This window comes from Erpetoichthys calabaricus, chromosome 14 (genome assembly GCF_900747795.2).
Source record: "Erpetoichthys calabaricus chromosome 14, fErpCal1.3, whole genome shotgun sequence".
NCBI classification, from domain to species: Eukaryota; Metazoa; Chordata; class Cladistia; order Polypteriformes; family Polypteridae; genus Erpetoichthys; species Erpetoichthys calabaricus.
This window is the reverse complement of record NC_041407.2, coordinates 4,828,102-4,855,912: the sequence shown is the minus strand read 5'-3', so window position 1 is coordinate 4,855,912 and position 27,811 is coordinate 4,828,102. Positions and strand designations below refer to the sequence as shown.

General features: G+C 37.8%; 1 protein-coding gene across 1 annotated transcript in view; it reads right to left on the bottom strand.

The window, feature by feature from the left end:
* Positions 1 to 27,811, bottom strand: part of myo15b (myosin XVB) — a 137,065-nt gene that overhangs the window by 77,754 nt on the left and 31,500 nt on the right. The window contains 9 exon segments of the mRNA XM_051918932.1: positions 3,399 to 3,569; positions 12,043 to 12,160; positions 13,267 to 13,391; positions 17,689 to 17,734; positions 21,407 to 21,552; positions 22,570 to 22,647; positions 23,527 to 23,652; positions 25,714 to 25,845; positions 26,599 to 26,694. Coding sequence (XP_051774892.1) covers positions 3,399 to 3,569; positions 12,043 to 12,160; positions 13,267 to 13,391; positions 17,689 to 17,734; positions 21,407 to 21,552; positions 22,570 to 22,647; positions 23,527 to 23,652; positions 25,714 to 25,845; positions 26,599 to 26,694 — 1,038 coding nt within the window.

Below are 27,811 nucleotides of genomic sequence, written 5' to 3'. Positions count from 1 at the left end.
TGCCGCAGTCATCTTTCCCTTTATCCTGACTAGTCTCCCAGTTCCTGCCGCTGAAAAACATCCCCACAGCATGATGCTGCCACCACCATGCTTCACTGTAGGGATGGTGCCAGGTTTCCCCCAAACGTCATGCCTGGCATTCACACCAAAGAGTTCAATCTTTGTCTCATCAGACCAGAGAATTTTCTTTCTCATGGTCTGAGAGTCCTTCAGGTGCCTTTTGGCAAACTCCAGGCGGGCTGCAATGTGCCTTTTACTAAGGAGTGGCTTCCGTCTGGCCACTCTACCATACAGGCCTGATTGGTGGATTGCTGCAGAGATGGTTGTCCTTCTGGAAGGTTCTCCTCTCTCCACAGAGGACCTCTGGAGCTCTGACAGAGTGACCATCGGGTTCTTGGTCACCTCCCTGACTAAGGCCCTTCTCCCCCGATCGCTCAGTTTAGATGGCCGGCCAGCTCTAGGAAGAGTCCTGGTGGTTTCGAACTTCTTCCACTTACGGATGATGGAGGCCACTGTGCTCATTGGGACCTTCAAAGCAGCAGAAATTTTTCTGTAACCTTCCCCAGATTTGTGCCTCGAGACAATCCTGTCTCGGAGGTCTACAGACAATTCCTTTGACTTCATGCTTGGTTTGTACTCTGACATGAACTGTCAACTGTGGGACCTTCTATAGACAGGTGTGTGCCTGTCCAAATCATGTCCAATCAACTGGATTTACCACAGGTGGACTCCAATGAAGCTGCAGAAACATCTCAAGGATGATCAGGGGAAACAGGATGGACCAGAGCTCAATTTTGAGCTTCATGGCAAAGGCTGTGAATACTTATGTACATGTGCTTTCTCAATTTTTTTATTTTTAATAAATTTGCAAAAATCTCAAGTAAACTTTTTTCACATTGTCATTATGGGGTGTTGTGTGTAGAATTCTGAGGAAAAAAATGAATTTAATCCATTTTGGAATAAGGCTGTGACATAACAAAATGTGGAAAAAGTGATGAAGCGCTGTGAATACTTTCCGGATGTACAGTATATATTATCCAGGGTGTCAAACATGGTTCCTGGAGAGCCTTAGTTACTGCTGGTTTTTCACTCCAGTTGCCTTTCATATTACAAGTCTATTTCTCATTATGATTCAAATATTTAGTCAGTTTGGCTTATAGTTACTTAATATGAGGAAGGAGAATCAAAACAGTAGATAAATGCTGTTAGTCTTTTTTGATGAAAACAAATTTTGCAGTAACAATGGTACCTCATGAAAGAGACACTGGCAATTACAGCCATTCAGGCCTCTAAAGTGGTTTGCCCAATATAACTATAGGAGCCGTCAAATGGTCATTGGGTCAAATGCCACAGAATGTCAAAGTTGGTGGACAGTGCTGTGATAATCCAGGCACAATGTTAGATAATAGCTGCAATGATAAAAACAACCAGAAAATATTATACTGGATGTGTTTAATTCTGTACATTGCTATAATCTGCTTTTAAAGGCATGTCTGCATTTGAACCATCAGTCTAACAAGGTAAGACTATGGTGATAATGAAAGCAAAATCAGAATCTTATCAAAGCAGTCCCATTCACCGTAATCTTATTTATTTATCTGGTTTGTACAACGCTATATACTGTATACCCTGCCGTTCTTTCTTATATTCTATAAGTGCCTTGAGCATGGGAAAGGCACTATATAAATAAAATGTATTATTATTATTATTAAACATATACATTTAACTTAGACTCTGAAATAAACTCACTATAATCAAATAATTTTATGCAACCAAAATATAATAATCCTTAAATCTTGACTCATTATTCCCGTTTGCTACATCCACACCAACATCTGCAGAGAGTGTAGTATTACTCTCCATCCAATACACAGCAGCAGGGAGTTTGTTGAATGAGAAGCTGAACATTGAAAACTTTTTAGTGCACCAGGAGTGAATATGAGGAGCGACAAGCAGTCAGTTCATAGATCGCAGTAAACAGACAAGAATGAGGTTTGTTAAGTTTGAACACAAATTTTTTAATGTAAGCACAACTGGGAGACACTTATTTTTATTTTGAAGTATATCAGTCTTTGGAAATGCATTCACAGCCTAATGTTACAGTCTTGTCGTCCATTTAGGCTGGGTATGCGTCTCCCATGCTACTTTGTGTGGATTGTTATTATCATTATAATTATTACTGTTGCTGAGGTTGTTTTTGGTTTTCTAACAAAAAAAATTAAACAATACAAGTTTCACAGAAAAAAATCACATCTGTCTTGCAGTTATTTCAAATACAATAATATGAATGATCCCTATAAACTAAAAATGAAAAAAAGGAAAAAAAAACCCTCTGAAGCTGCCTTCAATACCTTTCAACAAATATTCAAATACTAGTCATTTAGCCCGTTACAATAACGGGCGCTAGAACAGTAGTGCATAAACATTAGTAGGAACAATCTATATTAAATGACAAGGGACTTTGACCTCATTCTTTTTGTTGGTCGTATTTTTCTTTCTTTTGTTGATGTTTACTTGCTGAGCTGACCGTTCTTCGTGGGCTGCCGCCGTGTATTGTGTGTCTTTAATTTTCTGTGACAGTAATACTGTCTTGTACGGCTCTATTCAATAAGGACGTGCACAAAAAGGCGAGCTTCAAAAGGGCGACCTCAATTGAGCTCGGCGAATAAAGGCGTTCGTAGATAATTTAGTTCAAATGGCTCTGGAATATGTGAAGAGCAACAAAGGTGCAGATCTTTATTTACGCGCGCCTTTATTCGCTGCGCCCAATTGAGGTCGCCCTTTTGAGGCTCGCCTTTTTGTGCGCGCCCTTATTGAAGGATACCATCTTGTACGTCCGCTGGCTTGTACGTCCGTAATATACCTTTAATTTTCTCTGGCGGTAATACAGGCGTGCGCGTTGGTAATATGCCTTTAATCTCCTCCGACAGTAATACTGGCTTGTATGTGGCTGTAATATGCGTCACTGTATTGTGTACCTTTAATTTCCTCTCGCAGGAATACTGGTTTGTATTTCCGTAAAACGCCTCTAACTCTCTCTGACAGTAATATCGCGCATCGCACCGTGCCCCGCGCATGCGCACTTCATCAGAAGACACCCACACACGGACACCTGGACACACAGGGATTTTATATATATAGATTCCACTTCACTCCGTATGGAAGGCTATGCACTTTAAATGAATCAGAGTTTTAAATTCTTATTCAAATACATTATTTCAGTCTTCTGCTGCTGATCTCTGAACTTAATCAGTGAGTGTTGTTAATAGTAGGCTACTGAAAGCAGCCAAATTAAATTATTATTTATGTGATTTGAAATGATATTCACATTTAAAATGTACTATAAAAAATAACTTTGCTTGACCAAATCGCACAGATAGAATAGGAACAGACCTTGCTCGATATCCACGCACGTGTGCCTGAATGATAATAGCCTTTTGCTTGAAGAACCTTAAATTTTTTCGGGTGATGAAGCCTCGAATGTTCCTCTGGATAGTGACAGCAGCCCATGTCTGGGTATCTCTCCACTGGTCTTCCAATAGCTGGTATAGCGTATCCTTCAGGAACACCTGTCCATATTATACAAAACCAGAATATACCATTCAGTGAATCCTTCTTGTCATTTCTACTGGTTGGTGATATTTACTCCAAAACCTTAAAGTGAAACACATGTTCTTTCATTCATTCTCTGAACCATTAGGGTCTTAGGGAGCAAAAAAATATTCTGGCAGCCCTGGGGATAAGGCAACCACAGATGAGTCTCCAGTTGATTACTAGTCACACTCTTACACAAACCCATATTCACTCATGGGAGAGAAATAACGCATGGAAATGATGAAATTGATACACAGCTGTAGGCTTTCTATTGTAAGTGCCATGGCAAGACACTTTACAGGTGCAAAATAATAATAATGTTATATAATTATTGAGTTTTTTCAATTGAATCTATTCTCATTATACATCATAGTACTGTACAATGAATAATACTGTATATGCTGTCCATCTCAAGAGTGCTAAAATAGAGGGTGCAAAAATAGTATTTGGCACAATGACATAGCATACACAAAATACTAAATAAGGAATTAAAAATTAAAATAAGATTTTTACAATATGAAACAGGTCAACAGACTCCATCAGGATCACAGGAGGAGTCAATGGTAGGTAGTGAACCAGAATTAAATCTTAATTCATTAACCACCAGGAGGCCCAAGGCAAAGAAGGGGGACACCATGTTTTGCAATCTTTTGGGCTGCATGGCCACCTACACAAATCTATACATATTCATAAAAGGCAAAGCCCTCACTGACTCACTGACTGACTGACTGATTGACTGACTGACTGACTGACTCACTCATCACTAATTCTCGAACTTCCCGTGTAGGTGGAAGGCTGAAATTTGGCAGGCTCATTCCTTACAGCTTACTTACAAAAGTTAGGCAGGTTTCATTTCGAAATTCTACGCGTAATGGTCATAACTGGAACACATTTTTTGTCCATATACTGTAATGGAGGAGGCAGAGTCACATATCCCGTCATCACGCCTCCTACGTAATCACGTGAACTAAAAACAAGGAAGAGATTTACAGCACGAGTCAAACGCGGGAACGAAGGTAAATGACGTTAATTTTTGACTGTCTTTTAATACTGTGTAAGCATACATATTAACACGTGCAATTAAACGTGTGCATTTACGGGGTGATTTCTCAGGCTTAAAAGCTCGCCTTTTATCAAACGCGAGAACAAAGGTAACTGACGTTGTTCACTGTCTTTTAATACTGTGTAACCATACATATTAACACATGTGCAATTAAACGTGTGCATTTACGGGGTGATTTCTCAGGCTTAAAAGCTCGCCTTTTATCAAACGCGAGAATAAAGGTAACTGACGTTGTTCACTGTCTTTTAATACTGTGTAACCATACATATTAACACATGTGCAATTAAACGTGTGCATTTACGGGGTGATTTCTCAGGCTTAAAAGCTCTCCTTTTACTAAAAAGGTAAATGCAAAACTATTTTCAATCAGTTTAATGAAACGCTCCCGTTAAGGATTGCAATAACATATTCGCGAGATAAAAGAACGAAGTAGGGGGAAATGACGTAAGAGCCGCAAACAGCGAAGAGCAAAAAATTAAACAATTGAGAAGGGAGCGAGTGAAGCATACAAGCGTGTTCATAAGGGAAACAAAGCACAATGTAAAACGTAAGTTTAAATTAAGTTTATAGAAACGCTCCCGCTGCGGATTGCAATAACATATTCGCGAGATAAAAGTTTAATGAGAAGACACGAGGTATAAACGAAGCACACGCCGTGGCGCAACGTTAGGGGCAACAGTTTCAACCATTGTATGATCTGCTTCTCGCAACTGAAAGACGGCACATGGCGGATGTTAGCCGACTTGCTGACCGCAACGTTAGGGGCTTCAACTCTGGCGCTGACGCCACATCTCAGTGCCAACAGTTTGCAGACTCTACTTAAAAGACACGCCCTCCTCACTGGACAGTTAAAAAGACCAATCAAACTAACGATGACATGAAGTATTACCCAATCAAAAGTAGGAAAGGAGGCATCTTCATAAAATGCGTGTGGGATGATTTGCATGAGACGCTGCTTTAAAAAAAATGATAAAAAAAATACGGGACAAATCCCGTCCCGTATTGATTCAAAACGGGACGCGCAATTTCATTCTCAAATGCGGCACGATTCCGTATTTTAAAGGACGGGTGGCAACCCTACAGTGCCAGGTAACCACCCATACAATCAGATTGTGATTCAGACTAGGAATGCAATGAATGTAATTACCCCGATCTACATACAAGGCGAAAGTCTTGCAACATTCAAAGATGATGGTTTGGGATAAGTTCACCATACAACATAAAAGAGCTTATGAAGCCTTGAACCGAAAAAAGCAAGATCTCAGAGATCGTAAAAAAAAAAATAGGAGGTAATGTCGTTTTACTCGCTGTAGATTTTAGTCAAACATTACCAGTTATTCCACGAGGGAGACCAGCAGATGAACTCAATGCGTGTTTAAAATCCATGCTTCTCCCACGGTCGGTTATATGTCGCGTGTTCTCGGGTAGGTGCACCAAAAAATGTATACATTTAAGCATGTAATGGGCAAACAAAAAATGAGGTATACCCGAAGGCACTGCAGTAGTACTCAATGTAACTTTACTTCTTAAATGTTAATGTTTTACTGTTTAATAATTTATACGCTTCTTATATGTTGTTCAAATTCTTTTATCAAAATACCACTGACAGCGCAATGCACGATAACATGGAGTGAATACACCATACGCATCCGCCCACGGCTGCCCTGCTGTGCGCAGATAGGAGTTGATTCTACAATAAAATAAAATAAAGATTAAAAGAGTAATACAATCATCACCCATAAAGCGGATAGTAGACGTGACGTACTATATGTGTACCACATTTCAAGTGTATAGGTGAAACGGTTTGCGAGCTACAGGTGATTTAAAATCCTGGACAGACACACAAATTGCCACGGTAGCAAATTACAGAAGAAGATTTTACTGTTTAATAATTTATATTTATATGAAATGTGCTTCTTATATATTACTTCATATTCTCATATGATAATGATGTTAATATTTATATTGATTTCTATGCTATTGAAACTGCATGTATGTGTGTATATATATATATATATATATATATATATATATATATATATATATATATATATATATATATATATATATACTAGCAAAATACCCGCGCTTCGCAGCGGAGAAGTAGTGTGTTAAAGAGGTTATGAAAAAAAAGGAAACATTTTAAAAATAACGTAACATGATTGTCAATGTAATTGTGTTGTCATTGTTATAAGTGTTGCTGTCATATATATATAAATATATATATATATAATATACACACACACATAAACATTTATATACATATATATACATATCTACATATACACATATCTACATATATATATACACATACATAAACACACACATAAGACTTATTGACTGAAACGGGCTTTCACGAAAAAAGTTAGGGCTTTGCTACAGGATACACCCTCCACAAGTTAACCAAGTAAAAATAAAATATATATTTCTGTTTTATTTAAACCTTTTAAGTTCATATGCATAGCCCCATTTGGCTGTTTAATTTTTTTTTTCTTTCTTCAGTAATATTTAATCTCCTTAAAGAAAAACAACATATCCATTTTACTTTTTTTGTATCTCTGTAGTAATATTTTAGTGTAAAAGAATAACCAGTATTTAAACCTTTTATGTTACTTTATACATTTATTTTACACAATGTTGAAAAATTAATAAGAAAGCTACATATTTTGGCAGCTGCTGCTTTCATTTTCAATGAAATGAAAAAAGCTCTCCAAGAGAAAACGTCAATGAAGAAGAAACAGTTTGCACTATCTAAAAATCAGAAACCCTCATTTATAAAAGTTTGCTGCAGATGACTTAACTGAAAATAAATGAATAGTTCCTATGTGTATAATACATATTTATCTATTTTACTTATACCTTTATTCCACCAACTTACAACATCTGAGGTACAATTTGTTACATTACTTTTGTTTTTTGCAGCACAAGCAGGTGAAGTGACTTCCTCAGGGTCACACAGTGGTGTCAGTACCAGGATTTGAACTGACAAGCTCCGGGTTTGCTGAAATATTACTGAAGAAAGAAAAAAAACGAAAACGGGCAAATGGGGCTATGCATACAAATGTCCATCCGTCCATTATCCAACCTGCCATATCCTAAATACAGGAGCCAATAAGTATATATATATATATATATATATATATATATATATATATATATATATATATTCTAGGTTATGTAAACATATATATACATAAACATATATACATATCTACATATACACATATATATATATATATATATATATATATATATATATATATATATATATACACATATACAAATTTACATATCTACATATATATATATATATATATATATATATATAGATAGATAGATAGATAGATAGATAGATAGATAGATAGATAGATAGATAGATAGATAGATAGATAGATAGATAGATAGATAGATAGATAGATAGATAGATAGACATACATATATACATACATACATTCACACACATATATATATAGAGCAAAATACCCGCGCTTCGCAGCGGCGAAGTACTGCTTTACAATTTTAAATAATAAACTGAGGGAAATTATACCAATAATTATTTGTTAAGGATCTCTTTGTATACCATGTTGTCAGTTCGCCCCTCCGGTTGTAATATGACCAAGTTGTGCGCTGAGCTTACTCTTGAGCATCCAACGTATACTTGGCCATGTGAAAAGCAAATCAAGAACAGCAAGACCGCGCCAGCTGCGGAGCTCAGCTCGGAGCGAAATGAAGTGAATGAAATGAAGTGAATGGGAGGGGAGATGATCACGTGACTCCAACACCCGTCAGTTCAAATCCTGGTACTGACACCACTGTGTGACCCTGAGGAAGTCACTTCACCTGCCTGTGCTGCAAAAAACAAAAGTAATGTAACAAATTGTACCTCAGATGTTGTAAGTTGGTGGAATAAAGGCATAAGTAAAATAGATAAATATGTATTATACACATAGGAACTATTCATTTATTTTCAGTTAAGTCATCTGCAGCAAACTTTTATAAATGAGGGTTTCTGATTTTTAGATAGTGCAAACTGTTTCTTCTTCATTGACGTTTTCTCTTGGAAAGCTTTTTTCATTTCATTGAAAATGAAAGCAGCAGCTGCCAAAATATGTAGCTTTCTTATTAATTTTTCAACATTGTGTAAAATAAATGTATAAAGTAACATAAAAGGTTTAAATACTGGTTATCCTTTTACAGTAAAATATTACTAAAGAGATACAAAAAAAGTAAAATGGATATGTTGTTTTTCTTTAAGGAGATTAAATATTACTGAAGAAAGAAAAAAAAAATTAAACAGCCAAATGGGGCTATGCATACGAACTTAAAAGGTTTAAATAAAACAGAAATATATATTTTATTTTTACTTGGTTAACTTGTGGAGGGTGTATCCTGTAGCAAAGCCCTAACTGTTTTTGTGAAAGCCCGTTTCAGTCAATAAGTCTTATGTGTGTGTTTATGTATGTGTATATATATATGTATATAAATGTTTATGTGTGTGTGTATATCTATATATATAAAAATGGAATGGGTGGGTCGTTGGGTGGGCCTTTTTTTCATTCCGTCGTTTTTTCGACGTTTTGAAAATGTAGAATGATTATTTGATTTTTTTGTTTTTATTTGATCGTGTCTATGTAGCCGCCGTCGTAATAAAGTATCGGTAAAATCGTCATTTATCGTAATTTATTTTTGACGTATAACGTCGCCGTCGTCGAGGTCAGTGATACCAGTGCAAAAAATCTGCTTACGGTTGAAAGACACGCCCTACTCACTGGACAGTTAAAAACACCAATCAAACTAACGATGACATCAAGTATTACCCAATCAAAAGTAGGAAAGGAGGCATCTTCATAAAATGCGTGTGGGATGATTTGCATGAGACGCTGCTTTAAAAAAAAAATTATAAAAAAAATACGGGATAAATCCCGTCCAGTATTGATTCAAAACGGGACGCGCAATTTCATTCTCAAACGCGGCACGATTCCGTATTTTAAAGGACGGGTGGCAACCCTACAGTGCCAGGTAACCACCCATACAATCAGATTGTGATTCAGACTAGGAATGCAATGAATGTAATTACCCCGATCTACATACAAGGCGAAAGTCTTGCAACATTCAAAGATGATGGTTTGGGATAATTAGTACTTATTAAGTACACCATGGAACATAAAAGAGCTTATGAAGCCTTGAACCGAAAAAACCAAGATCTCAGAGATCGTAAAAAAAAAAAAGGAGGTAATGTCGTTTTACTCGCTGTAGATTTTACTCAAACATTACCAGTTATTCCACGAGGGAGACCAGCAGATGAACTCAACGCGTGTTTAAAATCCATGCTTCTCCCACGCTCGGTTATATGTCGCGTGTTCTCGGGTAGGTACACCAAAAAATGTATACATTTAAGCATGTAATGGGCAAAGAAAAAATGAGGTATACCCGAAGGCACTGCAGTAGTACTTAATGTAACTTTACTTCTTAAATGTTAATGTTTTACTGTTTAATAATTTATACGCTTCTTATATGTTGTTCAAATTCTTTTATCAAAATACCACTGACAGCGCAATGCACGATAACATCGAGTGAATACACCATACGCATCCGCCCACGGCTGCCCTGCTGTGCGCAGATAGGACTTGATTGTACAATAAAATAAAATAAAGATAAAAAGACTAAAACAATCATCACCCATAAAGCGGATAGTAGACGTGACGTACTATATGTGTACCACATTTCAAGTGTATAGGTGCAACGGTTTGCGAGCTACAGGTCATTTAAAATCCTGGACAGACACACAAATTGCCACGGTAGCAAATTACAGAAGAAGATCTTACTATTTAATAATTTACGAGCTGTATATACCCGGCGTTGCCCGGGGCAGAAGTAACCTAATCGGTCAAACACTTACATATATACCAAAGTAAACCTAATCGGTCAAACAGCTTCATATATACAGAAGCGAACCTAATTGGTCAAACAGTTATGCATGTGCACAATGATTTTACAAACATTATGCGTGTTAACAATCATGAAAAAGAAAAGATTGAGGAACTGTTCTTCTATATGTGATGAAGCCACTAACAAGACAGATTTTTTTCAGGACCCAGCTGTTTCATAACTAAACTACTGCCACCCCAAAGTAATGCCTAATAGTGGTTTTTCGGGTAGCTGTGGAATAAAAAGGGTGTTTTTTAGTCAGTAAGAATCTGACACTACCCTTCAGTACGGGCTGAAGGGTGCCTATGTAAGGTTTTACATCCTTCCCGTATGGAAAAAAAAACATACTAAACTTTTTTTTCATCATTACAGATAATCTCACTCAAATGGAAGTACGCATTCTCAATTTATTTTTATGTAATTTTTACTTTTTCACAAAGCCATCCCATTCCAATTTGTATGAATAAACTTTTGCTACAGAGTTAGCAAAAGTTTATTCATGCACATATTTTAATACGGATAATCTATCTCTAATCAAGGTTCTCATTTTCATTCTAATTTAAAATAATAATAGATACTCATTTTTTTCTTCTGTTTTAGAAAAACCAATCTATGCCACCTACGTCTTCGTCAAGTCAGCTTCATCCAGCTTCATCACATATACAAGAAGAGTTCCTCAATCTTTTCTTTTTAATGATTGTTAACACGCATAATCTTTGTAAAATCATTCTGCACATGCATAACTGTTTGACCAATTAGGTTCGCTTCTGTATATATGAAGCTGTTTCATCGATTAGGTTTGCTTTTGTATTTATGTAACTGTTTGACCAATTAGGTTTGCTTATGTATATAGATTAGCTGTTTGTCAGATTAGGTTCGCTTCTGTATATATGAAGCTGTTTGTCCGATTAGGTTCGGTTTTTTTATATATGTAACTGTTTGACCGATTAGGTTTACTTTGGTATATATGTAAGTGTTTGACCGATTAGGTTACTTCTGCCCCGGGCAACGCCGGGTATATACAGCTCGTTATATATATATAATATATAATATATATATATATATATATATATATATATATATATATATATATATATATATATATATATATATATATATATATATATATATATATATATATAAAAGACAGCAACACTTATAACAATGACAACACAATTACATTGATAATCATGTTACGTTATTTTTAAAATGTTTCCTTTTTTTTCATAACCTCTTTAACACACTACTTCTCCGCTGCGAAGCGCGGGTATTTTGCTAGTTCAAATATATATTTTAATTGGTGTAACAACTGGCGCTCTCTCCAGGGTATGTTCCTTTCTTATGCTATGATGGCTGGGATAGGCTCTAGCAGTGTGGTCCTGTTCAGGAATAAGCGGGCTCGAAAATGACTGACTGAACTGGTGTAATGTACATATACAGCACATTGTGGCCATTACCTTGGATACACCCAGCTGGTAAAGCTCTGGAGCTGGTCCAGCAAATGTTTGTAAAATAGTAGAACACTTTTCTGTATCAGGAAGGTGCAAGTATTCTTTTCCCAGAAAAGCAGAGTATCTGAAAAGAAAAACAAATTTATTTTTTATATTGGTGAAGCCTTATAAATGTTAGTTTCTGCTACTTTTATGGACAGCTGTGGAACTGTCACTAACAGTGACTAGAATCTAAAGGTACAGTATATCTAATGGTATATGTGAACTTCCTTCACAGGGTGTCTGGGCTCAGTCTTAGAGATAGGACGAGGAGCACAAACATTCAGGAGGAGCTCAAAGTAAAGCTGCTGCTCATATGAACCAAAAGGAGTCAACTGAGGAGTTTCAGACATCTGATAATTATGTCTCCTATACGCCTCTCTGCGGAAGTAGTTTGGGCATATGCTGCTGTGGCCCCCAGAAGGAGTTTGAAGAGGTGGCAGAGGAAAGGAAGGTCTGGACATCTTTGTTTAAATGGCTGCCCTCACGACCCAGGCCTGAATAAGCATTAGAAAATGGATGGTACGTAATCCTTCCTCTGTGTGGAGCATACATAGTTCAGGAGTTCTAGGAGAAATATGGCAGCTGGCTTGCAGTTTCCAGAGCTTCTGTTAGACACCTCATAAAACCCATGGAAACATAAGAAGAATATGCAAGCTTCATTCAGAGGCTGGGTGGAAAATATTTATCTTTGCAGTCAAGATTCTGCAGATCGTTCTGTTTGATCACAATAGTAAAACACTGATACAGCAATTCAAGTAATACTAGTATAAGGCTTTCATAAAGTCAGAGTCAGTAAATGACACCAAATCTCTAATATACATCATAAAAAGGGTCTTGTGATTTTAAATCATACAAATACATTATATACTGTACAGTAGTCATTAGCATCTTTTATCTGCTCTTATTCTTACATTTATATAGCACTCTATATTACAATTTTGTTTAGAATAAAATTAGATTTTATCAGTTTTCACTAAATTAATTCAGACTATATTACGCAGTACTAGGCACATTTTAAAACCATTTAAAAAAGATCAATCACTGGAAAATCAACGTACTCTGGAGAGTTAAAAGACAACCACGTGGACAACTTCTATTTTTACTTTGCATTTCTAAAATAAGTAAACTGGCATTTAAGCATGTGAAAAATATAAGAAAAAATATTGTTAAACAAAAAGTAGAAAATACCTTTTAATAAATGATTTGAAAGGAATTCTAATTGGGTATCCCTCTTTCCTAATGTAAATCGTCTCAAGAATCCCAGAGTGTCTTAATTGTAAATTCACATAATCAGCATCAAAAATACCAGGCAACTGAAGAAAAAGAGTTAAGAAAAAAAATGTGTTACATATATGAAATACTGGAACTGATTAGGATTATTATCTTCAAATATAAACAACAGCGAAGTACAGTACTACAAAAATGTTTAAAGTGACCACAGAATGGTTTGCAAGATTTAGCATCTGTCAGTGTTCATCCATCTATTTAATTTTCCAGAATTTCTTGATTCACTACATGGCTGCAGGGGTCCTGGGCTTATCACAGCAGCACAAAGTTTAAGTATGTAACCCAAAAACCAATCATATGCATAAGGATGGGAATTTGCAAACACAACAGACAGTGAAAAGCCTGTGAAAAGAACCTCAGTACCTGTGACTTAGAAGGGGCAAATCTGCGTCACCTGCCTGTGTCACCATACCCCCCCACCCATAGCACAGACAAATGGTAGATTAGTTCAAAAAAACGTAGTAACGTTTCACTCATCCGTTTATTTTCCAAACTTTTTTTTTTTTTTTAAATTAAATGTTGTTATAAATATATAATACTGATTAAAATGAGTAGCACTGTGGAACTGCAGTTAACACACAACTGGCACATACAATACAGTTTATTTTTGTATAGCCCAAAATCACACAAGAAGTGCCGCAATGGGCTTTAACAGGCCCTACCTCTTGACAGCCTCCCAGTCTTGACTCTCTAAGAAAAACTCCCAAAAAAACCCTAGTAAGGAAAAAAAAAATGGAAGAAACCTAGGGAAAGGCAGTTCAAAGGGAGACCCCTTTCCAGGTAGGTTGGGCGGTCGAAGGGAGTCAATACAATACAATACACAATACACAGAACAGAACAAATCCTCAATACGGTATAAAAATAAAAATTTTAGAAGTACGGAGCAGAATTTAATAGTAGATGATATCACATAATAAGATTTGGATATATTTAGAGTCCTGGAGACCACATCCATCAAGTGGCCTCACATGACTTTAGACCCTTGGGTTTAAACTTCAGGCCAAGCACTGCCTAAGCTGAATCTGCATTTGTTTCTCCAGTGTTTGTGTGGATCTTCACAATCTACTCTGGTTTAATTTCACATTCCAAACCTATATAGACAAGGTTGACTAGCAAATCTAAAACAGACCCTCTGTGGGATATATGCAAGAATTTTGCTCTGGGATTAATTGGTTTGAGCAGCACAGTGGTAGTGCCGCTGCCTCGCAAAAAGGAGGACAGGGTTCACGTCCCAGGTCGTCCCAGCACGGAGTGTGCACGTTGTCCCCATATCTAGGTGGGTTTTCTCCAGGTGCTCCAGTTATCCTCCAACTATCTAATGGTTGGGAGGACTGTTAAATTGTCCCTAGTTTGTGTTGTGTGTATTAGTGTGTGTGTATTCACCCTGCAATGACCTGCTGCCCTATCCAGGGATTGTTCCTGCTTTGCACCCTGTGTTTATTAGGACAGGCTTCAGCTTTCCCATGACTCTACTCAAGATAAGGTGGATTTAGAAAATGGATGGATGGATGTGTTAATGGATCTTTTGCACAGGGTTCTTTCTTGTCTTTTACATGAATAATGGAAATTGGTATTAAAATAATTGTATAATCCCAAATTCCAAACCTTATTACAGGACACAGTAGACACATGTCAAATCAAGCTACAATACAATTTGGCCTATAGCAGGCCACACTATAGTACCATGGCACCCCCATATTCGCTCACGCTGTAACAATTCTAAATAACAAATCAACATAATGCACACATTTTTCAGAAGTCGAGGAATTCAGAGTATATAGTGAAAAGACAACCTTAAACTGAGAGCACTTATTGTACATACTGTACTTCTCCACAGACAACGCCCAGGAGACTTCTTAGCCACTGTGCCAGGCTATGCCAGCAGGTAGTTTGGTGTGATGTGAGTGGCACTGGACGCTAATCCACAATATTGCGGGCTCAACTGTTTCTTCCGACTCAACTAAGAAGTCACTCAACTTGAAAATTGTTAAAAATCTATGTAAACACGTACATCCTTATCTTGCAAATATTCTTGGGTAAAAGGAGTCACCAAAAAACTGTAACAATACTATGAAAACGTTACATTTGATACAAACCAGTGCTGGAAGTGGGACTGGCACCACTATAATACACCAGCGAAGAGCGGGACGGTCCCCCCTGAAGCTTCAAGTGCCGCGTTTCCTCTTTAACATTGAATCGAAGAACTTTGGACGCCGCAACTCATAACAGTAAAGCATGAACACAAATTCAAAATGATTCATCGAAAATATAATTTTGTATTAAGTTATATTTGTAAAATAAATAAAGAAATAAATGTCCTACTTTAATACTTCTGGATGTCCGATTGCCGAGAGCACAATCAAGCCAGCAAAGTAGGGGTAGGCCTGGATGTCCTCTAAATCTTTTGTCCGTAAAATGTTCAGTGTAAGGTGAGGTGGCGGACATCTCGGGGACGCCAGGTCTTGGAGAGGTGTCCGACTCTTCCCAACGGGATGCCCACATATTAAGCGTCGGATAAAAACTAACGCCCATAGTCCGACCACGCCAAGAAATACACCACACACCAGCGTGTGCTGGCAGCCAAATGAGCGGGAAGGTCCACGGGCATCTCACGATGGGGGCGCGGCCAAAGTGACGTCAGCGTTGAAGACCCGCGCGCCTGGCGCATGCTGCGCACAGTTGCCTCAAGACAGACGCGGCGCCTCCCAAGTATCCAAAGTGGTGAACTTGAGGCTGGTTAGGTGGGTGCCAGAAGGATGAACGAAAAGGCCAAATATAAGACAACGGATAATAAAAGCACAAGACAGACATGCAAATAGATCTTCAGCGTTTATCATGCAGGAGTGGGGCACTCTCAACGCACCGCCCCAAGCATGTGTGAGTTTTGGTAGCTGACCACGCGCTGGCGATCCGTGACCGTGCAGCGGGGCGATCCACGGCTTGCAGAGATACTCAAGAAGCTCACAACGCGGCCTCTAAAGTACGGAATGACACTTGAAGTATTTTCCATCCGCGACAACATTTTCATTTATTTGCTTATTTATCCAAAGCGACTTGCAAATGAGGTGAACAAAAAAAAAAAAAACCAGGAGTGGTCTCCCCTGCACTTTCTCGTATACTCCGATATGGGGATGGATATTTGAGGAGTAAACCGGAAGGCAGAGAGATTTTATTTTTATATTATGTGCATTAAAGAACATCCATCCATCCATTTTCCAACCCGCTGAATCCAAACACAGGGTCACGGGGGTCTGCTGGAGCCAATCCCAACCAACACAGGGCACAAGGCAGGAACCAATCCCGGGCAGGGTGCCAACCCACCGCAGGACACACACAAACACACCCACACACCAAGCACACGCTAGGGCCAATTTAGAATCGCCAATCCACCTAACCTGCATGTCTTTGGACTGTGGGAGGAAACCGGAGTGCCCAGAGGAAACCCATTAAAGAACAATCAACAACAAATCAAATAATATATTGAACAATTATTATAAAAGTTGAACAAATCTGACTCTGCAGCTGCCTGAATAAACGGTGATGTACTATTTCCAGAAATAGCCCAAAGTTGACAGAAATCTACGTTTTGTGACCAATACTTGTATGCAAAATGTGGTTGACCGAAGTGAAAGCGTACTCAAGTTATCGTGTTTACACACACAGACATAATTCCAAAAATGGTATTTTCGGACTCGGCGAGGTCTAAAACTTCGAGATTCATCAAAATCTTGACCTCAAATTTTTAGACGATTAGAATACTTTCCCTATACTTCGTATACGAGAAAGTCAGAGAGTTCTAAAACGTCGACATTCATCAAAAACTCGACATCGAATTTTTGGACGATTACAGTATATACGAGAAAGTAAAAAAGAAGTGCTGCACAGAGACACAGTCGATAGTATTAATTCAGAATCTTGAGTTCGAATTATGGGCCCAGTCGTTTTTCTATTTCTAGTTTGCACGTTTATCATCGTGTGTGTGTATGTTTTTAAATTTGCGCACTCCAGTTTTCAGGCAAAGGTGAGGCAAAGTTGGGACCAAGACACCTCTTTGGTAAATATGCCGCCGTGTTACAAAATAAAGAATAGAAAATGCAAATGAAGAAAAAAATGTCTTTTTGAAAGGTTTGCTGCGAGAACAGACTAAAGGCCTTGTGCAGGTACAGAAAACATTTTGTATGGAGGTCAATTTAAGCATTGTGTGCCTCATACTGACTTGAATTTAATATCCAGAGACAGACATTTGTCTCTATGTGCCTGAGTATTCATAGTCTACCATAATTAACAGTTACATACTTGACTCTACAAAGGCAGCGCACCTACCTTTTTTGGGTTTGGTTTTAGGCAGCGCACAAATAATGTTTTACACCTGTTAAAGAAGACAAACAGGAGAGTTAAGCCAGCCATTCATTATCCAAACCCACTCATCCTGTGCAGGGTCACAGGGAAGCTGAAGCCGATCCCAGCAAGCATATCGAAATCTGAAAAATTAATACTGAAAGTTAATCCACACAACTCAAGACTATTTTAGTTATACCATTCCATTTGGTTTGAATGATACTGACATTGGGTAAATGATACCCTAAATGCTAACCCTAACCCTAATTTGAATTGCTTAATGGTTTATTTAATTGTTCTTTGTACAAAATCAAAACACTAGGTAACATTATAACACAAAATCAGTAGGTCAACTGTAGGTCAGAAATGTTTGGAAAAATGTTAATAAAAAAAAGCACAAATATATAATTGGTGTATTTTGTACAAACAAGTCTATCATTCCGTTTTTATGTAAAAAAGGTAAAAATCATTTGTCTCTTGGTGGTTTGACTGTGGAAGTTCAAGTATTTCATAGTTGTGCACCACTTAACACTGCATAAATGTGTACAGCATGTTGTCAATACTAGGCATTTTAAAGTGCTGCTAGTGTGTTGTTTTCACAAACATCTGTATTTTCATCCAGTGGTTAATGCTGCTCCATCCCTGATCAAGCCTCTTGGGTTTGAATCCCACGCTTAGTCTTTTTCTATGGTGGCTTCCTTCAGATACTGCATGTTTCTTTCCACAACCTCAAGGAGGTGCAGGTTAGTTTAATTAATGAGACTAAACTGGCACCATGTGGGTGTGTATGTGGTGTGCAATGAACTAGCACCCTGTTCAAGGTTAGCTTTTGCTTAGAGCCCAAAGCTGCTAGGATAGACTCCAGCCCCAACTGAACCCGAATTGTGAACCTACTGGATACTGGAGGAGGCAGGCAGGCCGGCCGGTCTGCTCCTGGAGGGCTGTAATTCCAACCAATCTCTGATGCTAATTTAGGCCCTTGTTCAATTAAACGTCCTTCTCCAGCTGTGGTCAAATCAGTAAGCATTATTTACTTATGGGTTTAAGTGCATAGAATTGAATTAAATATCTGGCAGAGGCAGGCGACCATCTTTTTTTTTTATTGCTACTCTCCATTCTCTCTTTGTGATATTTTTGTTTAGGAAATCGTCGATACAGTTTTTTTAAGACCAAGCCTAACTATACGAGTTTAGCCACCTCTCTACAAAGTGAGTTAGCTGGCTCACTTGCTTACTGTCTCAAATGCAGTTCCACAACCGCAAGTTTCTTGCTCTCCTGTCCAACTCTTACTACTTTGCCCACATTACCTCTCTCTTACTGTCATGCCTCTGCCCGATTTCACCTCCCGACTCCAAAGCTTAATGGCAACCTGCTGAGGGATGGCTTTATACCTAACCCTGGAGCTACTGTTTGGGCAATCCTGTAATCACACCTGAGGTCAGAAATGCAACGAGGCTGCCTTGTTGCCTTCCTTCTAGACCTCCCTCTGCCAGTCCTTGGTCTGTCTGGACTCTTCAACCCACATATACAGGTGCTGGTCATAAAATTAGAATATCATGACAAAGTTGATTTATTTCAGTAATTCCATTCAAAAAGTGAAACTTGTATATTAGATTCATTCATTACACACAGACTGATGTATTTCAAATGTTTATTTCTTTTAATGTTGATGATTATAACTGACAACTAATGAAAGTCCCAAATTCAGTATCTCGGAAAATTAGAATATTGTGAAAAGGTTCAATATTGAAGACACCTGGTGCCACACTCTAATCAGCTCATTAACTCGAAAGCCTTTAAATGGTCTCTCAGTCGAGTTCTGTAGGCTACACAATCATGGGGAAGACTGCTGACGTGACAGTTGTCCAAAAGACGACCATTGACACCTCGCACAAGGAGGGCAAGACACAAAAGGTCATTGCTAAAGAGGCTGGCTGTTTACAGAGCTCTGTGTCCAAGCACATTAATAGAGAGGCGAAGGGAAGGACAAGATGTGGTAGAAAAAAGTGGACAAGCAATAGGGATAACCGCACCCTGGAGAGGATTGTGAAACAAAAATGTGGGGGAGATTCACAAAGAGAGGACTGCAGCTGGAGTCAGTGCTTCAAGAACCACCAGGCACAGACGTATGCAAGACATGGGCTTCAGCTGTCGCATTCCTTGTGTCAAGCCACTCTTGAACAAGAGACAGCGTCAGAAGTGTCTCGCCTTTGGACTGCTGCTGAGTGGTCCAAAGTTATGTTCTCTGATGAAAGTAAATTTTGCATTTCCTTTGGAAATCAAGGTCCCAGAGTCTGGAGGAAGAGAGGAGAGGCACAGAATCCACGTTGCGTGAGGTCCAGTGTAAAGTTTCCACAGTCAGTGATGGTTTGGGGTGCCATGTCATCTGCTGGTGTTGGTCCATTGTGTTTTCTGAGGTCCAAGGTCAACACAGCCGTCTACCAGGAAGTTTTAGAGCACTTCATGCTTACTGCTGCTGACGAACTTTATGGAGATGCAGATTTCATTTTCCAACAGGACCTGGCACCTGCACACAGTGCCAAAGCTACCAGTACCTGGTTTAAGGACCATGGTATCCCTTGATTGGCCAGCAAACTCGCCTGACCTTAACCCCATAGAAAATCTATGGGGTATTGTGAAGAGGAAGATGCAATACGCCAGACCCAACAATTCAGAAGAGCTGAAGGCCACTATCAGAGCAACATGGGCTCTCATAACACCTGAGCAGTGCCACAGACTGATCGACTCCATGCCACGCCGCATTGCTGCAGTAATCCAGGGCAAAGGAGCCCCAACTAAATATTGAGTGCTGTACCTGCTCATACTGTTCATGTTCATACCTTTCAGTTGACCAACATTTCTAAAAATCCTTTTTTTGCATTGGTCTTAATTGATATTCTAATTTTCCAAGGTACTGAAATTGGGACTTTTATTAGTTGTCAGTTATAATCATCAACATTAAAAGAAATAAACATTCGAAATACATCAGTCTGTGTGTAATGAATGAATCTAATATACAAGTTTCACTTTTTGAATAGAATTACTGAAATAAATCAACTTTGTCGTGATATTCTAATTTTATGAGCAGCACCTGTATATACCTAAAGGGGTAGGTATTCTTAGAGTCCCTAACTTCATCTGTTTCTGATCATTTAAATGCAGGGCTACACCTGAACCACAAGGGCAACTTGTGCTGCCACCTAATGGATTTTGTCTGCTTCCCTACTTTCAATTTCTGTCCTAGCCTACTGCCCTCAGAGTTGTCAGTTCTGGGGCATTTCATGAACCTACAAGATGCAGTATTCTTGAAAAGTCACTTGCTCATGTGGTGATGTTTTGGGACAGCTGATATGAAATTTTCCCAAACCTGTGGTTTACTCCAAATTTTGACTCCACATCCTCAAACACTTTGGCACTGCCTTTCAGCTTATTTCTGTACTCATGTTGTCATGTCAGGCATTTCTTGTCAGTTTCATGATGTACTTTCTTGACATATTCAACATCTTTCTTTGTTTAAAATATGTAAACAATTAAGAAGTTAAAAGCTCCACAAGTAAGTGAAATAAAGCAAAGAAAAAAAGAGAGAACTTGAATTTGCTGCTGTGTCATTAAAAGCTAAACTGCAAGTATGCTACTAAAGTTGACAAAGAAATAAAACCTTAATAAAAACAATTAACATTGAAGACATTGCCAAGAAACTCACTTTTGAAGGCGGGCAATGAGTTCTGAAAGTGACTGCTGAAACCTGGCTGCTACTGTTGCAGACGGACGACAGCCTTTTTCTCTTGATTCTAGTTTCCTCTGCAGATTGTAACCTTCTTGAACATTTTCAAACATGTGAGAAACCACCTGAGAACAACATGATGCAGCTTCTTTTAGGTCAGTAACATTTTTTTTAGTGAAGAAATATTTTGCTAATACTGTATATTACTTATCTACGTAACTGCAAATAACATAATGACAGCTACCATATTGGAAGTGTAGAATACACACTGCAGTGTTTCCCCTAAAAAGGTTTTATTAGTGTGTAGCATTTGTTGTTAGCAGGGGATGGGTCTTTGGTCTCTCTTGGAGAGGTGGTACCCTACCAATAAATAGCAGCAGCAATAATGCCAAATGCAAAGAAAGTCAGTTTATATTTTGCAAAGGAATACGTACAGAGTTTAAATTGAATCAGCATGCAACAACAAAGGCATACAAATCTTTGAACGAATAACATATTTTAACTTATAATAAGTAGTATCAAGTCAAGTTGGGGAGCATGCACTGGTACAGCGCGTTGCCGCACCCACTACACAACGAAACAACTCGGGATCCCCCCAGGCAGACATGCGGTCCAGTCCCACCCTCCAGAAATGACCCTCTATCTGCCGCAGCCAGGTGTTACGTGGGCGACCCCTTGGTCTGGTCCAGTCACTCGGGTCCCCAACAATGAGGATCCTACGAGCTGGATCACCCTCTGGGAAACGCGCCACATGGCCGTAGTGCTGTAACTGACGCTCCCTCACAATGCAGATCATGTGCCTCATTTGGGACTCCATGTAGTATGTCAGAAGGTAATGAATTGGCCTTATCTGCCCCCACAACCCCCAGTTTATGTATAGAATGAACAAAGTGCCACCTATTGGTCACTAAAATATAGATTAAATCGATGACATCTTGCCTGAAGAAGGGGCCCGAGTTGCCTTGAAAGCTTGCATATTGTAATCTTTTTAGTTAGCCAACAGAAGGTGTCATTTTGCTTGACTTCTCATTACATCCATAATGGCTAACACTGTACAACACCTTAGTACTTCAGTGAATATTCAAACAATGGGATTTAGACTTCTTGACCTCTTTCATTTGGGGATTTTTTGGTTTCTTTACCTTCAGACGACTTTGAACGAACATATCAACTACTTCAGGGCGCAGTTGATCATGATTTTTATTTAGGAAGTTGTGTACCTATGAAAGGAAACATTCAGTCATCTTATTTTAATAAAAAAATGGTCACAATCTGTTGTGGTTATAAATTTTTCAATATTTAAGTAAAATATAGCTAATTTTAAATAACCCAACAGCAATTCAGTGAGTAAACAATTAGATAAAAGGTTTAGGCTGTAATGAATGTACACTTAGAAATTTAAATTTTTTTTTAATAACAAATGTATCAAATATGCTTTCTCCTGGTTAAAATCATAGAAAGTGGGAACCTGTCTTAACTGGGGCTTTAGTCAATTGCAGGACCGGCACATACAGTATTAGAAGGACCGGTTTTAAAGATGGTTCCGTAAGTTGAAGTGTATAGTAGCATTCACTACATACATTTATATTTAATTTATCTCATATTTAGTTTTGTTATTTCTATTATCTAAAACAGTTTATAACATTCTCATGTTTCAACATTTCTATATTGAGAGCACTGCCCAGTGAACATACTTTCTCAGAATTACACAATAAACCACTTCTGTGGACTGAACCAGCAGCCCTGAGGATTAAACCCAACAATTTATTTTGTTGTGTGTCACATTATTCTGCACTAAATAGCTACACATCTACATTTGACAATCATTTAAACACATTTATTAAACTGCCACTGTAAATGCAGACTAAACTGATATTTTCTGCACTCGTAGGCTACGCATCTGCATTTAATTCTTGTTATTTTATCTGGAAGGATCAGCTGTTAATTGCAATACCAAATGATAGTTACAACAATTTAGCAAAGTAGTAGGCACTTTACACACTGGAAATTGGCATCATAAAATTAATTATATAGCATCTTGGTGTAACTCAATACAGGTCTGCTTAAAAAAAATCTGTAATCTGCGTTGTGTTTCTTACCTGGTAAGTGACTGATCCAGCATAATGATGTAAAGTGAATACTGGCAGGGGGATTTTAGGTTTGGTGTAGAATGAATTGCTACCATGATGATAATGGCACTTCTGTAGAAACGTGTGGTCTGTTGCCTAGCAAAAATTGTTAATTAATAAAGACTGAACTTTGAGAAATGACAGAAGAAATACATGAATTCTGCTGGTGAATATGATATATAACATCTAAATAACAGGTAATATTAAAACATTTTTCTTTTATGATGTGCTCTTAAAACTGCTTTCTCTTATTTGCTTACTCTTTTAAGTCAAATAATATCATATATACTACATTAGGCTCCCTGTTGTATAAGAGTAAATCAAAAAGTCAAGGTAAACTCATTTTTATGATACCAAGAAAAAAAAAAAATACAAACCTTTTATTTGTGACCCCAAGATCTAATTCTATACCCAAATCTAGCCATACTGCCAAGCACAGATATTATACACAGAGTCCAGTCTGTGTTTGACCCACAAAAAGAGGGAACAAGTGGAAAAGAAATAAATAATAAGGCTAAGTTCAGCAGTGGGGAGTAAACTGAGAGATAGTCACAGACTTAACCCTAAAGCTAAAGCCAAATAACGTCTGTTGAGTGCTACTACTTACCATATCTTACTCCAACAAAATGAAAAGTGAATCGAGACTGAGCAGGTAAACTATTCGGGACTCGATGAGTAACAGACAGAGACAATAATGTCTTCACAAGAACTAAAGCAAATTGTTGTTAAATCAGTGAGTAACAAAGAAAGCACACAAGAGCAATAGATAAATGGAATATAGACGTGATGTCCATCAAGTGCAAGCACCAAACTCAGCAAAAATAATATAAAGCATTACTTAACACCAGCTGTGTTAACCAATATTGAAATTGTCTGGAAACCTGAATTGTCTTTGAAACAACACATTCTTTCAGCAACTTGTAAACCTTTCCACCCATCTGCACACTTTTTGTGACTAATGCCCCTTTCTCCCTATTTTGTAAGAAGTACATTTTGGAACCAAGAAGGACTGGCTCCATTTCAGCACTAAAATCAGATTGTATTATGTTGTTCACTAACAGAGTATTTGGAAAGCGAAACTAATGTGATGACATGTTAACTTTACAATACATGCTGAATGCTGATATCATACGTAGACCTTTATTTTGGGTAAGTATGAAGCATCACTAAGGAGATGTAGTCGGATCAGCTGCTGGCTTGCTGATGTTGGCGAGCTGTGTGTTCTGCTTGTCGCGCTGTGCATCGATCATTTAGAATGCCTTGTCTCACGGGACATTAAAGTGTCTCTGAGAAAATCACGTATCATCTCCTTCCAAGCCTTTCACATTTTTTTTTTTTATATAATAGATATACACACACAATTTCCAAAATCTCATTTGTAAACACAAGGTAATTGTCATTATCACAGCTGTATTAATCTAGGGAATGATACATTTAATTTTTCTATCCCACTTAATTCATAGTATGTGGTGGACCAGGGACCATTATGGCACCAATGGGTGCAAGACCAGAAGTAGTAATGGTAAACCCGTCCATCATAGATGCTCAATATCACCCTTGCTCACCCATACCAGGTCAAGTATTGAAATTTAATTGGCCAAAATGTGTGCGTTTGGGACATAGGAGACAAAATGATCTACTTAGAGCAAGTGACTTCCACACCTCTAGTGCTGTTAAGCACCAGTATTAATTGGTAGACCATCATACTGTCAAATAACTCAAAAGGTACAGCAAATTATTAACGTTCACACTGGATGAAAGAATAAGGTCTAGAGTACTGGTGAAGTTTCATCTTCAGACAGACAGAATACTAAGCTTTATCCACAAATTAATGCAAACCATTGCCAGCATTTTTTTTTTTTTAATTTTAAAATGGAAAACTGTGTTCATACAGTATCTTACTATTCATCCCTGTATTTGTGTCCTTTATCTTTAAAAGTAATGTAATAATGTATATGCAAAAATATCTTATAAACAAAACAAAAATATGCTTGTTATGGGCTGCAACAGCATGCATTTTGCTAGATTTCTTATCATAGGGTACCTAAAAATCATAGAATTTATTATCTGCATTTATTGTATTTTGAAAACAAAATCTAGCACACACATGCTAAAGGTGCATATTCCTTTTAACTGATTTTGCGGACTAGCACCTACTTGAGGCAGACTGGTCTGATCATCCAAGATTCTCAAAATTCCATGTGGTCTTCCAGAAATCAGTTCCACACAGGACTGGCAGTTGAGGAGGCAAAAGGGAAACCATTGAATCTGTTCGACCAAATATTCTTCCTGTCAAGATGTGGAAGATACTTGATGTCAGTTCTCTCCACGTGTTTAGTGAGTTTGCAGTGGAAAATATACCTACAGAGCTGAAGAGCTTTCAAACAAACAGTGATCCTAGTAGAAATGTCAGCCTTTTTGAAACTAGAACCTTTGCACAGTTTGTCTTCATGCACTTTTAGTAAGGTTGAAGGATAGCACAGTGGAGCAGCACATCTCATGAAGTACAGGGCTATTTCTGAAATGCTTCAAGCAGTACAATAAACACAATCATTTGGGTCCAATAGGACTCTCCAATAGACGGAAAAAAAATAGAATGTACAGTATAAGAGGCTTTTGTATGGAACCGAAGGAAAAACTTGAAAACTGTAAACCTTAAAAATGTCAAAGCTAAAAAAGGAAAAACTAATAGAAAATACTAAATACTGCATATACTTCTGTTGTAATAAGTATGCCGTATTGATTACTTTTAGTAAAGCAAAATTTACCAACTGATAATGCGAGAAGACTGGTACAAGATGTTGGATCAGATGTAATTTTATTTCATAATAGTTTCATTAATTAATCCAAATTGTGGTACAGTTGTTTTCACTTTATATCTTTATTGGACTTAAACTGCTATTTAAAATTTACTTTTTTTTTTTTTTGCATAAGCCATTTCTTGTAATATTTCTTATGTTATTTTGTTCACATTAGGCCAGCACCTGGAATAGTCTACAAATTTTCATTTCAGTGCTTTAAAGTCAGAAAAATGCAGCCTACCTGCTCCTGTGCGATTAGTGCCTTGTTGACAAACTGCTGAAGCTGCTCATTAGCGTAATTTATACAAAGCTGCTCAAAGCTGTTCACCTCCAGATCCTAAAATACAAGATATAAAGCAATAGCTTCAGCTGTTTATTATTTTTTGCCTTTTAATTATGCACTGTACCAAAAAGTTGAATGTTGGAATTGTTTCTCATACATAAAAGCCCTGGATTACTTACAAAAACAGACCAAGTGATACACAGTCATTTATGAAAATTTCTTCTTTACTTTGACTGTACATTTTAAAAACATGACAGGATGCGGTTAATGATTCATATCATGTAAAGAAAGAGAATGGAGCATATTAGAATGTTCCCTTGTCAGGTTCACTCCTACTTGCTTAGTAAATCATGCTTGAGCAGAATGTAGCACAGCTGTTGAATGAAAAAGGTTTCACTCTGTGAAAGGATCATCTAGGACAGGGGTAGGTAACGTCGGTCCTGGAGTGCCACAGTATATGCAGGTTTTTGTTCCAACCCAGTTCCTTAACGAGAACTCAATTATTGCTGATGAAGCACATATTGCTTAAGTGACATTTTAATGCTTCATTTTAGTGGTCTCGCTTGTTAAGGTTCTCCAACCTTAATTGCTTATTTCAATCTTAAACTGCTGCATTCAGTGTTTCAATTGCTCCTTATTAGCAATAAGATGTAAAAGACAAAGCAGCCAGCAGTTCTCCAGCTAGCTTTTTTCCAATTACATCTGTGTGTGTTCATCATGCACGGTTTGATTTAATAAAACACTTAATAGAAAAATGTGACAGACTGAAAATGATCTGTTTTAGGCTTCAAATCATTTGGATGATATCCTTGGAAAGGAAAAAAATCTACGATATAAAAGCCTTACATTGCACAGACTAACAAGCCATAAAATTAAATAAGGTCTGAGACTGGCAATGATTGGTTTCTAATTAAGCAATTGGGTTGAATGAAAACCCGTAGCCACTGCGGCTCACCAGGACCGACATTGCCTACCCCTGTTTTACATCTTATTGCTAATAAGGAGCAATTAAAACACTGAATGCAGCAGTTTAAGATTGAAATAAGCAATTAAGGTTGGAGAACCTTAACAAGCGAGACCACTAAAATGAAGCATTAAAATGTCACTTAAGCAATATGTGCTTCATCAGCAATAATTGAGTTCTCGTTAAGGAACTGGATTGGAACAAAAA